The 15,513-nt window shown below is 38.0% G+C and overlaps 1 protein-coding gene across 1 annotated transcript in view; it reads left to right on the forward strand.

The window, feature by feature from the left end:
• Window positions 1–15,513, forward strand: part of HUWE1 (HECT, UBA and WWE domain containing E3 ubiquitin protein ligase 1) — a 138,630-nt gene that overhangs the window by 59,554 nt on the left and 63,563 nt on the right. Inside the window, exons 21-27 of the mRNA XM_054713817.1 lie at window positions 2,323–2,429; window positions 2,656–2,833; window positions 3,928–4,019; window positions 4,737–4,948; window positions 10,103–10,160; window positions 11,181–11,357; window positions 14,426–14,671. Of these exons, the coding sequence (XP_054569792.1) occupies window positions 2,323–2,429; window positions 2,656–2,833; window positions 3,928–4,019; window positions 4,737–4,948; window positions 10,103–10,160; window positions 11,181–11,357; window positions 14,426–14,671 (1,070 nt within the window). The remainder of the gene's footprint in view (window positions 1–2,322; window positions 2,430–2,655; window positions 2,834–3,927; window positions 4,020–4,736; window positions 4,949–10,102; window positions 10,161–11,180; window positions 11,358–14,425; window positions 14,672–15,513) is intronic.

A 15,513-nucleotide genomic window follows, 5' to 3' on the forward strand; every position in this document is an offset into this window, starting at 1 on the left:
TTTGTGTGTTTTTTTTTAATACATTTTTATTGATTTCAGAAAGGAATAGAAATGAAGAGAAAGATAGAAGTATCATTGATGAGAGAGAATCATTGATCAGCTGCCTCCTGCATGTCGCCTACTGGTGACCAAGCCCGCAACCCGGGCATGTGCCCTTGGCTGGAATCGAACCTGGGACCCTTCAGTCCACAGGCCAATGCTCTATCCACTGAGCCAAACCAGCTAGGGCCATCCTTGACATTTGAATTAGCATGACAACCTCCCAGATTTCTTACTAAAAAATTTGTACTTGAGAGAGACCAAATTTGCAAAGCCAACCAAAATAATTAGGCCAGCAATTATTATTTTAGGTCCATAAGTAATAGTGTAGAGCCTTCAAACCCAGGTAGAAGGAGATGGCCCGGGGAGGGAAAATTAATTGGAGGTGAGGAGAGTCTGAGAATACCTTGGGGTATTTTAGTAATATAATTGGCTGTTTTGGTTTGTTGTTTTATTTGTTGAACTATTCTATTTCTCTTTCCTGTATTATTGAACTACATGCAGCAGGAGGTCCTCTTTAAGGCACAAGCTCCACCTTGACATATTAGAGGCTATTTTAATGCTAATCTGTTGTCAACTATCAGAGCAGCTAGACTGTTTTATTCCTCATTAAGGGCTTCTAAGGCCTGAGCTGTTTGGTTTATGAGTTGTGCCATTGTCTGGGTAGCCTCTATGAGGTGAGTCTCTTGCAGAATTAAAAATACCTAAATTTGTGCCTGTTACACCAGAGATGATGATGGTACCCAATATAATAAGTAAAAAGATAGCCCAGTGCTCCCTTTTGTGGTAAGACTTGATGAAAAAACTAGAATTTCTGTTTGTTTCTAGGACGCTGTGGGTGTTAAATATCCGTAGGAAATAGGTCAGGGTGTCTGGGTTAAGAAGGGTGTGGTTGGTGGAAGTGAGTGTATGACCTTGCTGAGCAGGAGTTGTGTCACAGGAGAACTAATAGTCCAAGGGGGTTGTTGAGGGGGAGTTTTTGGTGACCGCTGGTCTAAATTTTATAGGCCGTATATGCCAGCGCAAAATAGTCTCAAAGGGGGGAGATGATCTCATTGTAGTGTTCACTCAATTTGTGGGGGAGGCTGGGAAGAGCATGAGGGCAAGTCAGTAAGGAAGCACCTGGTGGGGTTGGGATGTCCTGCAACAATTTCATGCTGAAACCCACCAAATAAAGATTCTGTCCCCTCCTCAATCCTACCTTTAACTCTTCTACCACACTTATATACCCAACTATATTCTCTTTAACATCCTAGCTGCCTTTTCTTCTCTCATTTCCTGTCTTTTCATAGGGTTAGTTATTGGTTTTAATTATTCATTCTTTTTACCTACAGTTTCACTAAATTATACTTTATATTAATTTTTTCTAGCTTATCTTTTGGTTACTTTTTAACAAATGCATTAATGCTGTGCTATTTCATCTTGAGTAAGTTTTGCCATATTCTAGAAGCATTGATAGTCTTTACAGCACAGATCTAAGTATTATATTGTCAAAAATTGGTCTTGTTAGTACCAAAGGACTCCTAACAATGCTGAGGATATTTTTAAGTTGTTGAAAAGGCTTTTTAAGAATACATTTTGTCCATTTTCATGAGTTAAGCTTATGTTCATTTACCCAGCAAACCACCCCCTGTTTCATCTTAGATTTTTTTTTCTGCTTAAGCTGACAAAATTGGTGTTTGTATAGATGGTGGTACATGTATTTAGTGGAATAGTATACAGCCATTCAAATTGAATGAGTTATGACAGGGAAAGATAAAGGAGATTATTATGGTGTATATTACAATTAGAAAGAAACAAGTTATATTCAATATAACCTCATTCATATAAAAATGTGCTATGAAGTCATTTTTTGTTTTTATATCTTTTTAAGTAAAATTGTATTTATTTAAGGTGTACAACATTATCTGATATAGTGAAATGATTTCTACAGTCAAGCTAATTAACATGTCATGTAGTTTCCTTATGTGATGAGAACACCTGAAATCTAATCTATTAGCATATTTCCAGGATTCAGTACATTATTATTCAGTAATTCAGTATTAACTATAGTTGTCATGCCTGTACATTACCCATAAAAATCTTGAAGGGTAGTCACTAAATTCTTAATAATGATTAATCTCTAATGAGTAATATTGGCAATTTTCACGGTAGGAACAATTATTTAAATTGTTGTGCATTTAGTATTGTGGGTTTTTTTGTTTGTTTTGTTTTAGCCTTTGAGTTTTCCTTTTAATAACTGTGAAGAATCTCTGTATCTCATATTTCTTTTCTTTTTTTAAGCTACTGAAGTGGTGACTGTGTTTGTATTTCAAGAACCATCACTGCTCTCCTCACTCCAGGACAATGGGTTAACAGATGTCATGCTGCATGCACTGCTTATCAAAGATGTGAGTTCTTTTTGCTGCATAAAGAATATTGTATGTATAACTCTCCCCACAAAACACACACAGAGACACAATTGATAAGTCGTCTTATGGCATGAAAACCCTATCTCATGTCTTCTGTATGTGGTATTGAAACTAAGATCTGTGTGATATCCCTGATCAATGTTTTCTTAGCATCTACACCTGAACTCTTTTAGATGTCTTCAGACTCACTTTACCTTCTCTCTAGGTTCCTGCTACTCGTGAAGTCCTTGGTTCCCTCCCAAATGTATTCAGTGCACTCTGCTTGAATGCACGAGGTCTTCAGTCATTTGTACAGTGTCAGCCCTTTGAACGTCTCTTCAAAGTTCTTCTGTCTCCAGATTACCTCCCAGCCATGCGGAGGAGGAGGAGTTCTGACCCCCTTGGTAAGTCACCAGGATTTATATTAAAATAATTGGTTGCTGTTGTGCCAAGATTTTAGATGATTAAAAGTTACCAATTGGCAAGGAAACTCTTCCTTGACTTTACATCATTTCTCTGGCTAGGTGTGCTAATCCTAATGGGAATTATCACCATACCTGATATTGCAGGTAGAAAGGAATACTTCATCCTTAGTCTCTGCTTATAATATTTAGTCTCTTCTCAACAGTTCACTCTTGAATGTGCCGTCATGGTGCTGGTGAGAAATGGGTATTAGAGGGCAGCAGTAGATTTCTAGGTCCACCATCTAGTCTGTAGCAAGAGGACATATGGAGTCCCAAGGTGTTGATCTTGGAAATCTTCTGTTCTGATATCCAAGTCCCTAAGATAGTCACAAAGAGGGTTTTTTTCTCAGTGTATTTGAAACCAGATCATTGAAGAATAGAAAGAAGGTAAGGCTCCAGAAAGAATCCAGTTTTTAAAAATGTGCTTTATGCTTCCAGTTACCACTGTAGTATTCTAGCTGCTATCATTCTTCTTCTTTTTTTTAATCCTCATCCGAGGATATTTTTTCCATTGATTTCTACAGAGAGTGGAAAGGAGGGGAGAGGGGGAAAGAGAAACTTGAGGAAGACACATTGATTAGGTTGCCTCATGCATGCCTCCCTGGCGAACCTGCAACCAAGGTACATGCCCTTGACCACGACCCTTTGGTTCACGGGCTGACACTCTAACCACTGACCCAAACTGGCCAGGGCATAGCTGCTATCATTCTTTACCAGGGCAGCCAGAGAGTTAATGGTTGTGCTTCTTTCTTTTCTCTCTCTTTACTCTGCAGTAGTAGTTCAGGCCTTGATATAGATTGCCAGGATAGAATATGGCATACATGGGCACGTTAAAATATGTTTTCTAGACTGATAATGATTCCTTCCTCCTCCCCAGTGATTTGGTTGCCAAGGTTGGTGTGAATTCATTCGAGAAAGCATGACATTAGAAAATCACAGCAAAACTCATTTTCTTCTTTCCTCCTTATATTGGCATAAAAATTAGGTCAAGCTCTATTTTCTTCAGTCTAACAGTTCTTTTTTTTGCTTTTAAGGGGATACTGCATCCAACCTGGGGAGTGCTGTTGATGAGCTTATGAGACATCAGCCCACCCTCAAAACGGATGCAACAACTGCCATCATTAAGGTGAGAAGTGTTGAGACAGCATTGAGGGGGGTAGCTTTAAGAAAAAGGCTTGGCCTGCTGGAGATCATTTGGACTCTTAGACTGTGCCTATAAGAAAGAGGGTTGTGTCTGCCTCATTTTCTTCATGTCCTTGGGTTGGTCGTTTGCCCATTCCCCCCTTCAAAAAAGTCACTTAGTATTGCTTTCTAATTAATACAGGGTGGGCCAAAAGTAGATTTACAGTACCTAAAACATTCTTGTATTATTTATTATTATATTGTTTTCCATATGAACAACTGTAAACCTACTTTTGCTCCCTCCTGTATAGGAGATGAACAAGTTGCCAAGGCCTAGGTTCTGTTTGTAAAAGCATATTATTACTCTTCGTAATCTTTGTTTCTTCCTTTTTTTCCCCCCACATTTATTAGCCCTGCCAATTCCCTGTCAGGATTGTTGAGACTAGTATATGAGTTCTGGTGCTTAGTAAATTAGGACATGGACTCAGATCAGTAAGTCACTTAACAGCCATGTGATGCTGAACAAGTTATTTAACTTCACAGAACTTCCCTAGTTTATAAAATGGGCTTAACGGCGACATTTCAGGAATGGTGCATAACATGCATATAATGTTTTGGCACTTCTATGGCACTTAGCACGTAGAAAATGGTCCCAAAATTGCTAGTTACCTCCCCCATTCCTTAATTACTAATAAATAATCTTATTTCCTATACCTTTCAGTTACTTGAAGAAATCTGTAACCTTGGGAGAGACCCTAAATACATCTGTCAGAAGCCATCAATCCAGAAGGCAGATGGCAATGCCACTGCTCCTCCCCCAAGGTCTAATCATGCTGCAGAAGAGGCCTCTAGTGAGGATGAGGAAGAAGAGGAAGTACAGGCCATGCAGAGCTTTAATTCTGCCCAGCAGAATGAAACTGAGCCTAATCAGCAGTGAGTGTTTGCAAGACAGGTTCACTAGCCGTGTGATCTTGGGCATGTCATTTTCATCTGTAAAAGTGAGGGAGTTTGATTAGATGATTATAAGGTTCTTCTGGCCCTAAGAGTCTATAGGGTTTTTTTTCCCCTTTGACTCTTGTGTGTCATTTGTGGTTTGATATTTAATTTTATTGGTTATTTTAGCAAGCTTTTTTTTTTTCTTCACCTGAGGATATGTTTATTGATTTTAAAGAGAGAGATTGAAACATTATTGTGAGGGAGAAGTATCCATCTGTTGTCTCCTGTACATGCCCTGACTGGGAATTGAACCTGCAACTTTTTGGTATATGTGACAACACTCTAACCGCTGAGCATCCAGCCAGAGCCAAAAAACTATCTTTCTTAAAAGCCGTTCATAAAGTTGAATCAGAATTCAGTATATCCAGTTGGTGGGCTTTCCTCAGAGGTCTTATTTTAGTCTTGTTGATTAGGTATTTTATATCATTGACTGTTTGATTGTTTCCATAAGTGAGCACAAATGGAACACATTGCATTTTTGAAGCTTGTCTCCTAAGAAGTCCTTAAGAGTTATAGGGATTTGTTGCTGGTTGGATTTTGTTTTTGTTTTATTACTATATACTTATTCCAGATAAATCAGAAGGCTTTGGAATGTACTATATGCTTTATCCAGGCACAGTAGATTTTCTCATTTCTTTTTGAGCTATGTTTAACATCAAAATTGTCTATCTGGATGGTGAGATGTAGGTGGGCTTAAAGACTGCTGGCTGTAGTAGATAGTCCACCTGACTATTAAAGCTATAATTTAATCGCCTTCTTGCTAGAAGTGAGTTTGATCCCTCTGGACAGTCATGCATTCATTCATTTAATAGTGCTCTTTGATGTATAGATTAGTAGTCCTGAGAAAAACATGAGCATTTTAGGCATGGATATGAATGGGTTTGAGCTTGGGACTTAGAAGATGACTATTGTGGATTAGACAGCAGGAGCAAAGGTTTAGACTCAAACCAGTGAGCCCTATTGGAACTCTAGAAAGGATTGAGCCTATTGGTATGAGGTTTTTTGTGGGTTTTTGTTTTTGTTTTTGTTTTTTTTGAAGAGAGGCATTAAGTACTAAGTACATTGCCTTGTTGAGTAGATATCTTACCTTGTCTGAGTAGGCATCATTCTAGCAGCATCTTCTGTTTTGATTCAAGTGTTTCTGGAAAAGTGGCATACCCTAAAAGAAAGCAGGACTATTTGTGAAATAGTCAGAATCTTAGTGCTTTTTTGCCATTCCCTTGACTGTCAGCCAGCTTGCTGGGGTAGGGTTTCCTTTACTTGCTACAAGCAAGGGAAAGATTTGTTAAACATGGTTGGGGGGGGGGGTATTGTGCTGGTTTTGAGTCAAGCTGTGTACATTCATCTGCACACAACTTCTTTTCTATCTGGATATTTTACAAATATCTTAGATCTAACATACCCAGATTTTAAACTGTTAGGGTATATTAACATTTTCTCAAGCCCTCTATGTCTTCACTCTCTATGATTTTCTTGGGATATCATGTGTCACTGTGTTTCATCCATATTTATCCCCAATCCCCAAATTATCTTAATCTCCTTTTGCATCTCCCAAATTCTGCAGGGCGAGCTCAAATGTCTCATTCTTAAAGGAGCTTTTCCTTTTACCTCCAAATAGAAAGTCGGTCTTGTGTGTTCTTTCAACAGTTTTGTTAAAATTATTCATATATTCTAATGGTTTCACCCCACTAACCTGTATGCTCCTTCAGGGCAGGGACAATGTCTCAACAATATATCCCAATCACTTTGTACATAGTAGATAATCAGTCAGTAAACATTTAATTAGTGGGTTGAGGAAATGAATCAAGAGCATTAGAGTAATGATCTTCCTGAGTCTTAAATGCTAAGAGAGCTGGCCCTAATGAAACATGAATGAGAATGAAGAGATAGAAAAATTCTAGACTCACAGCATTAATACCCTACCAGAGTGTTAGTTGTGTATAGCTTATAAGATGCAAAGGACTCTAGTAGTTGCTGTTCCATGATAGCGAGATTTTTCTGTACTCAGTATGGTCTGGGTGTTCATCATGACCTCATTCACATAATATACCTAAGAGTCTCGCAAATATTGATAGATGTATACTTTTCCACTTATGCCACTTTGAGAAGCTTCAATTGGGTCACTATGTGAATTATTAGGGCAGGAAGGAAAAGCAGGATATTGTCTAGTAAACTCAACCTCTGTTTTGAATTCTGCAATATATCAAAGGATTATCCCAGGCAGCTGTTATGGTAGGAGTTGCTATATACTTCCTGCCAATATAGGAAGAGGCTTAGAAAAATTTGCAGTGTATGCCACTCCTCTCCCTGAAAGTCTTGTTCATATTTGCCCCCAATTACAAAATTCTTCAGTGGGACTCCCAAACAGATTTCTGTCTCCCATGCCCTAGTCTGTTTTCCAATGCCTTTAAATGAACAAGTAAATTTTCCAGTATTTTTTATTAAGGTATAATTTCTATACAGTAAACTGCACAGATTTTAAGTTTTCTATTTCCCCACCCAAACTGATGAGGCAGCTAATCTTATTCCTGTCATCACAGAGTAAGTTTGCCTATACTAAAACATCATATAAATAGGATAAATGGAGTGTTAATGTGTATCATCTGATCTGTGTACTTTCTTGTACCTGTTTTCTATTGCTCAATGTGTTTTTGAGATTCTACCAGCATCCTTTTCGTTATTGAGTAGTAGTCTATTGTATGAATATACTACAAGGTTTATTTATTCTCCTTTTGACTTCTGAGTTTCCTTCTTTTTCCAGGCTAAGACCGTATTCTTGTTCTTTTTTTTTTTCCAAAATCTGCAGCTAGTATTTGAAAACGATGTTTGTATTTGATCTTGAGACATGGTTTTCTGCTAGAGATTTGGGATAAGGAAACAAGCACTCCAGTCTCCCCCCACATACATGGAGTTCTGCTCTACATTTGGAGGCATTCATCACAAGTGGTTATAAATACTTGTCTTTTGGCCTCTTCTGCCTTCTAATCTGATATTGCTGGGAGTGAATATAGTTACCAGTACTTAACCAGGGGTTTTAATTGGGGTAACGTGGTGAGGGTTTTTGATGGTCAGTTTCATTTACTTTGCCTAACTTAAACCTATCCTGAACAACTTAAAAGATATAGGTTATATAAATCCATGTTGTCTTGGGAACTCGAATAGCAGCTGTCTGTACTTTAAAGGCAGAGAATGCAAAGAAGCGGTTGTTCCCTGAATCATGGCCCACTGACGGCTTCTTTGCCAGAGGCAGCCGTGTTTCCTCCAGAGCTGGAAGAGACCTGGTTTCCCTCACCCACCCCTCAAAAAAAAAACATGAATTCTGTTGTATTATACACTGTACTGTGACAATTGTAAGCCTCCTTTACTTCTGATTAAGGACTGCAGCACCATAAATATACATGTAAAACTGACCAGAGTAAAATTGAGCTTGGGAATGTGTGCCAGTAAATTTTTAATTTGATAATTAAGATAAATTGTTATGTTCATCTTGGGAATGCAGTCTTTTATTGGGAGTCAACATTTTATACAAGGTTAAGATTAGAATCGCCTTTTTAAAAACCAGTTGGTAGGGGAATTTCTACTGAAGAGAGTTGATCATTTTTACTATTCCTATATGACATCCTGAGCCTGGAAGCCAAAAGATGAGGGTAGGAAGAAAAGTGCTTTCTGAATAGGTTTGTTTCTGGAGTTGGATTAAGAACATCTATTGGTTTGTTTTCTCTCTTGTTCTCCTCTCCAACTTCCATTTAGTAAATGCAGGAAGTACCTGGGTCCCATTTCATGGTATTGCTTTGGCTTTTTGCCATTATATTTGGCTTTGGCGACGGGACGGGTGTCTCAATAGACTAGAGCCATACCTGTATCCCTTACCTGTGGAGATACATATCTGGGTTCTTTGCAAGGAGGTGCAACCCAGCTTGGTGTAAGCACCATGGAATGCTGCAGTGTTTCCCCAAGAGGAACTTGATAGTTAAGGAAAGGTTTACAATTTTCCATGGAATCATTTCACTCCTGGCTTTTGGAGTCTCCTTTTGTACCAAGTTCCTTCCCAAATTCTTCACTGAGCCTGTTTATAACCTCCTACCCAAACCCTACCTCTGGATATCTCATCAGTGGAGCCATTTGTGATGCCTTTCCACTCTTTACCTAGTTTAGATTTTGTTGCCAAATGTCTTTGTGCCTGGAAAATCTTTATTCACATTTTACCTTACTCAGAGATGAGAACTATTAGCTCCTTACCAACTTTTCTTGCCTTCTCTCTCCCACTACCTCTCCCTTCTTCTACCTCTGCCTTTTCCCCAAAAATCTGTTCCAGAGGCCTATAGACAAAGTGCTCTTTATTTGATTCAAGTTTTGTCCCTGCCTATGGTTTATCTTTGAGATAGATTTTGTTTCATGTCAATATACTTTGTGGGTTCCCCCCCCCTGTTTATTTCTTACAAAGGCCAAGATGTAGACATTGGGCTAAAGGCAGCATTTTCTGTGACTGTGGCGTTAGTGTAGCCTTTTCATCTGCAGTGCAGCATTGAAGCATCTGAAGCAAAAGAACTGATCACAATTTTTGGATAGTTCGGAACCTATTGTGACCAAAGCACAGATTATTAGAGAAGGAAGCCTTGGGTGTTGGCTTCATCTTTAACCAGCTTTGATCTGAATGGTTTGTCGATGCAAGCGTGGGATTTTGAGCAAAATTAAATTCTATTTCCTGTTCTCTATAATTTCAAACCTGATGCAAGGACATGGTAAGATGTTTATGAGTTTGTTTCTTCATCTATCTTCTTTCTTCAAGCAAATGCTTAAATAGTCCCTTAACTGAACTTGCTTAAAATAGGGTAATTTCTTTTGACATGTAAAAATGCTGAGTTTGTGAAGGCTTGGTTTTTCTTTTCTTGGTTTTTCTCAATCTAGTCAGGCTAGGAAAGCTAGCTGCAGTTGATTTCAGCTCTTTTTCCCCCCTATGCTGTATATACACTAAAGGCTATAAGTCTTTAGAAAAGGGCCTAGAATTTCATGCTGTTTCCCTTTCCTCACTTTGTTCTCTTGCACTGTATCATGAATTTCTGTGTAACTCACTCTTTTCTCCCTTAACAGGGTTGTTGGTACAGAGGAACGTATTCCTATTCCCCTCATGGATTACATCCTTAATGTGGTAAGATTCATGGTAGGGGCAAATAAGTAAAGGTTTGTGATTTTCTGGAAAATGTGCGGGGTTACCAAATAGTCCGAAGATTTCTGTGTTTTTGTTTTAATGGGGACCCTTAAAATGCGGAGAAGTGGGGAAAGGTGTGCAAACCTTGTTCTGTGAGACTGGTTTTCTAAAATTTGGCCAACACTCTCTCTTTTTTTTTTTTAACATATATTCCCAATTTTCTGTTATTTGTTGCCATTCCCTGTAGGAATCCAAACAGGAAGACTGGGATTTGTTAAGCCAATTCAGTATTATGTTCTTTGAATGTGTCCGCATATATTTTTTCTTGTTACTTGCCATTTTTCCCATTCACTTCTCTTAAAAAAAAAATTAATGTGGTCTTTTCTTGTAACTTCCTGTGTCTCACAGGAAAAAGTGAAGTGTTTTAATTTTCCCAGAATTGTTTCCCCATAAGGGGAAGCCTACTTAATATTTGTTCTCGCACATTAAGCACTTCCAGGGCTCCCAGAGATGGTTTGTTTTGTGCCTATGTGTTCGTTGCCCACATTTTACTTTCTTACTCTTACAGAATGCTTTATTTGGTCCGAATCAGAGTTCTAGGTTTGATTTGCATTATGAGCGCATTTGAGGAAAAGTATTAATGATGTTTGCTTGCAGGGGAGAGGCAACGTATTATCAATGCCAGGAGCACAAAATGAGGAAATTGAGAGACTAGACTTGATTCTGCCACTAGTTCATGGTGTGGCCCTGAGCAAGTCATTTAACCTCTCTGTGCTGTCAAATTTTATGACTTTATGTGTGGCTGAAAAGGTGGCTTGGGAAGAAGTTTCAATTATTCCTTATTTGATGGATGTTTAGTGCCCATATATATCTATCCCTGTTTACCTGAGGTTTTGGTATTCTAGAAAATACTGCTTTCGTGACTATAAGGCTACCCCTGTCCTTACTCCAAGCTGGCCTTTTAAGTGTCAGGCTCCAAGTGTCAGGCTCTAACTCTTTTTTAAATTTTTTATTACTTAGATGAAATTTGTGGAATCTATTCTGAGCAACAATACAACAGATGACCACTGCCAGGAATTTGTGAATCAGAAAGGACTCTTGCCTTTGGTTACCATTTTGGGTCTTCCCAATCTGCCCATTGACTTTCCCACATCTGCAGCCTGTCAGGCTGTTGCAGGTGTCTGCAAATCCATATTGGTAAGAAGCATCTGGCCGAATATTTTCCTTTTTCTTTTTTTTTTTTAGACGTCTGTTCCAATCCTTCTATCTGTGTGTTTCTACTGTGGTTTTCCTTTACCTTCAACTAAAAAGTAATGATGAAATCTGTGGTCATATACTACAGGTGAATTATATGACTAATAAATAGTGTGCCACATTTTTTCTCATTGAAAAGTTGAAGTGTTTATTTTTTGTTCCTGAGTTCCGTCAGTATGTAGTTCTAACATTTCAGTTCATTGAAAGGGACTATCTCCAAGAGAGCTATTTTAAAAGTGGTAAATACATGTAGCATGATATTTATCACTTTAACCATTTTTAAGTGTACACAGTTCAGTAGTGTTAACTTCATTAATATTATTGTACAACCCATCTCCAGAACTCCCTTCATCTTGAACAACTGCAATTTTATACCCATTAAACAACTCCCCCATCCCCCTCTCCCTCCCAGCCCCTGATTAAACACAATTCTACTTTGTATCTGTATGACTTTGACTGTTCTAGGTACCTCATGTAAAATGTACTTCATAAGGTACTTGTCCTTCTGTGGCTGGCTTATTTTGCTTAGCATATGTCTTTAAGATTCATCCATGTTGTTGCATATGTCCTAATTTCCTTCTTTATTAAGGCTGAATTTACTCCATTCTATGTTTAAACCAGGTTTTGTTTATAGATATTCATTCATTGATAAACCTTTGGGGTGCTTCCATGTCTTGGCTATTATTATGAATTAGTGCTGCTATGAACATGGGTGTGTGAATATTTCAAGCCTCTGCTTTTGTGTGTGGTGAGAACACTTGAGGTCTACTCTTAGCAAATTTGTTGAATAGAATACATTATTAACTATGGTCACCATGGTATACATTAAATCCCCAGCAGTTATTCATCTTATAATTGAACATTTGTATCCTTTGACCAATATCTCCACATTTCTCTTCAGCCCCTGACAACCATCATTCTGTTCTCTGGTTCTATGAATCTGACTTCTTTAAATTCCACCTGCTTTTAGTTCTTTTGGACGTGTACTCACAAATAGTGCTGAATTATATGGTAGTACTGGTTTTAATTGCGGGGGGGGAATACCATACTATTTTCCACAGCACCTCCACATTTCACATTTCAACCAGCAGTGCACAAGGATTTTGATTTCTCCACATCCTCACCAACGCTTACTATTTTCTGTTTTTTTGTTTTTTTTTTTTGTTTACGGTAGCCAACCCAGTGGGTGTGAAATGAGATCTTGTGGTTTTGATTTGCTTCTCCCTGATTAATGATGTTGAGCATCTTTTCATGTTCTTATTGGTATTTGACTGTATTTTTGGAGAACTATCTGTTCAGGCCCTTGGTACATTTTTTATGGGTTGTTTTTTGTTATTGAGTTGTAGTTCTCTATATATTTTGGATATTAGTCCCTTATCAGATAAATGATTTGCAAATATTTTTTCCCATTCCATGGGTTACCTTTTCACTTTGTTGATAGTTTGGTTTAGTTTTAATTTTGAAGAAGTCCAGTTCATTGTGTTTGTTTTTTACTTTTGTTACTTGTGCTTTTTGTGTCATATCTAAGAAATCATTGCCAAATCCAGTGTTGTGCAGCTCTGCTACAGCTTCTTGTGTTCTATAGTTTTAGCTCTTACATTTAGATCTTTGATCTATTTTGAGTTAGTTTTTTTTTTTGATATGGTGTCAGGTAAGGTCCAACTTCATTCTTAGGCTAACACTGTTGAAAAGGCTGTCCTTTCCCTATTGCACCCTTGTCAAAAGTCATTTGACCATATATGTTAGTGTTTACTTGGGTGCTTTCTGTTCTATTTCATTAGCTTTGATGTCTGTCTTTATGTCAGTACCACATTTTATTGCTGATCCTCACCTGAGGATATTTTTCCAGTAATTTTTGGAGGGCGGGAGAGAGACAGAGAGAGATATATCGATTGGTTGCCTCCCACATGAGCCCCAACCAGGGCTGGGGATCAACCCTGCAACCGAGGTACATGCCCTTGACCAGAATCAAACCCAGGACCCTTCAGTCCACGGGCCAACGTTCTATCTACTGAGCCAAACTGGCTAGGGCAGTACCACACTTTTTATTTCTATAGCTTTGTGGTGTTAATTTTGGAAATCAGGTAGTGTGAGACCTCCAATTTTGTTCAAGATAATTTATATCTCATTCGGTCCCTTAAAATTGTTATATGAATTTAAAGAGAGATTTTTATATTTCTATAAAAAAAATCCAAAAAAAACCACCATTGAGATTTTTATAGGGATTACATTAAATCTATGAAGCTCTTTTATTAGCTGGGTGGACCATAATAACTAATTTCTGCTACAAATCAGAAATCCAGTTGCTTATGAACTTGAAAAGATCTGTAATTATGACATGTCTGCATTTAATGTTTTATTTTGCTTTACTCTTTGTGAATATTTAATTGTTATTTCATAACTAAAAGAGGGGAAAGGGCTGCTCCATTTTTATCCCACTTCTAAGATACTATGTGGGAACAGATAGGTCTATTTGAAGCCGTAGGAAAGGTACGTAAGTTCTCATTTTTGAATGACAAGTGATAGTATTTTACTATCAGATTTTTTTGAAGACTCAAAGATAGTACAAGGGCCATATAATCCTTGAGTTGTCTCATAAAACAAACAAATTGACTAGCTGATGCCTGTCCTAGAGTAGTCTCTCTTATTGTGGGAAGGAAAGAACATTTATAATAGTGGTTCACTTCCATGCTTTAGAACTTTGCCTAACTTTGCTTCCTGTTGAACAAAGTTTGGGATTCATCTTATAGCATGAAGACCTGGCTATGAGAATATTCAAATTTATTGGCTTACCACATCTGAAAGCCTCTCATTTGAGAAAAGGAATGTGTTGCTCCAGAGGGGAGGTGTTGAGGTGTTACAGCTACATTCATGTTTTGGCTCCACCATTTATTAAGAGACCATGCCAAGTCTGAAACTGTGAGACTTACCTTCCATTTCTTCTGTTGTGACTATGAAAGACATGCATATGAAGTTCACTATACATGTTTTAATCCTTCTTCTTGTTTCAGACACTGTCACATGAACCCAAGGTCCTTCAGGAGGGTCTCCTTCAGTTGGACTCCATCCTCTCCTCTTTGGAGCCCTTACACCGCCCAATTGAATCTCCTGGGGGTTCAGTGCTGCTGCGAGAACTGGCTTGTGCTGGCAATGTCGCTGATGCTACCCTCTCAGCTCAGGCCACACCTCTACTGCATGCACTCACTGCTGCCCACGCCTACATCATGATGTTTGTTCATACTTGCAGAGTTGGACAGGTAAGAATTATCTCAGGGGTGAACATGTTGGTTTAAAGCCAGTGAAATACCTAGGGTGTCCATTTGGCATCTTACTGTGCTGAGCAGTTCTGCCTGGGCTAGCTAATGAAAGAACAGCTTTAGGGTAAGATTTACTCTTTCCCATGGTTGACTTAGGTTTATGCTTCAAGTTTCTGTCTAGTTTCACTTTTCCCTAAGTATTTTTTTTCATTAGAAGTTGAGTGACCACATATTTGTTTTTTGAACTGGACCTTTTTAAGCGTAAAAGGGGTTGGTATAAATAACAGATATGTAGCATTCATACAGGCCGACTGGAATGTATAGTTAATCTTTGAAGCAGGCAAGCCTCATCTGGCCTATTACTTCCTAATCTTTCTACAAATGCATGAGGCTTGATAATGGGATGCCAAGAAGGAAGTTTGACGACAGAACACTTAAGTCAATGTAAATTAACAGATTACTAAAGATTTCCTAAATACAAACCCTATGCCTACAGTCCATGTGAGGTTCCTCTTGTGATTCCAGAAATGTGGGTTTATTTGTGTGCTCACAGTTTTACTATCTTTACTTCTCAAGTAATCTATTCTAAAGATTAATGGTATCATATTTTAGCAGCCCTGTTTTATGCTATTGAGCAAAAGTATATTCTTTGAATCACATAAAATGAAAAGTTAGTTATAAACTCTTTAGAAATAATTAGACTACATACCAAAGCCTTAGGGATTTATTTTTATTACTTTTTCTTAATTAAATGAAATGTTTAATTGAATGAATTGAATAAATCTAAATATTTATTGAAATAAATGATGGAAATAGCATGCCCCCATCACCAAAGAAATTAG

The sequence above is a fragment of the Eptesicus fuscus genome, chromosome 1 (assembly GCF_027574615.1).
Source record: "Eptesicus fuscus isolate TK198812 chromosome 1, DD_ASM_mEF_20220401, whole genome shotgun sequence".
Lineage (NCBI taxonomy): Eukaryota > Metazoa > Chordata > Mammalia > Chiroptera > Vespertilionidae > Eptesicus > Eptesicus fuscus.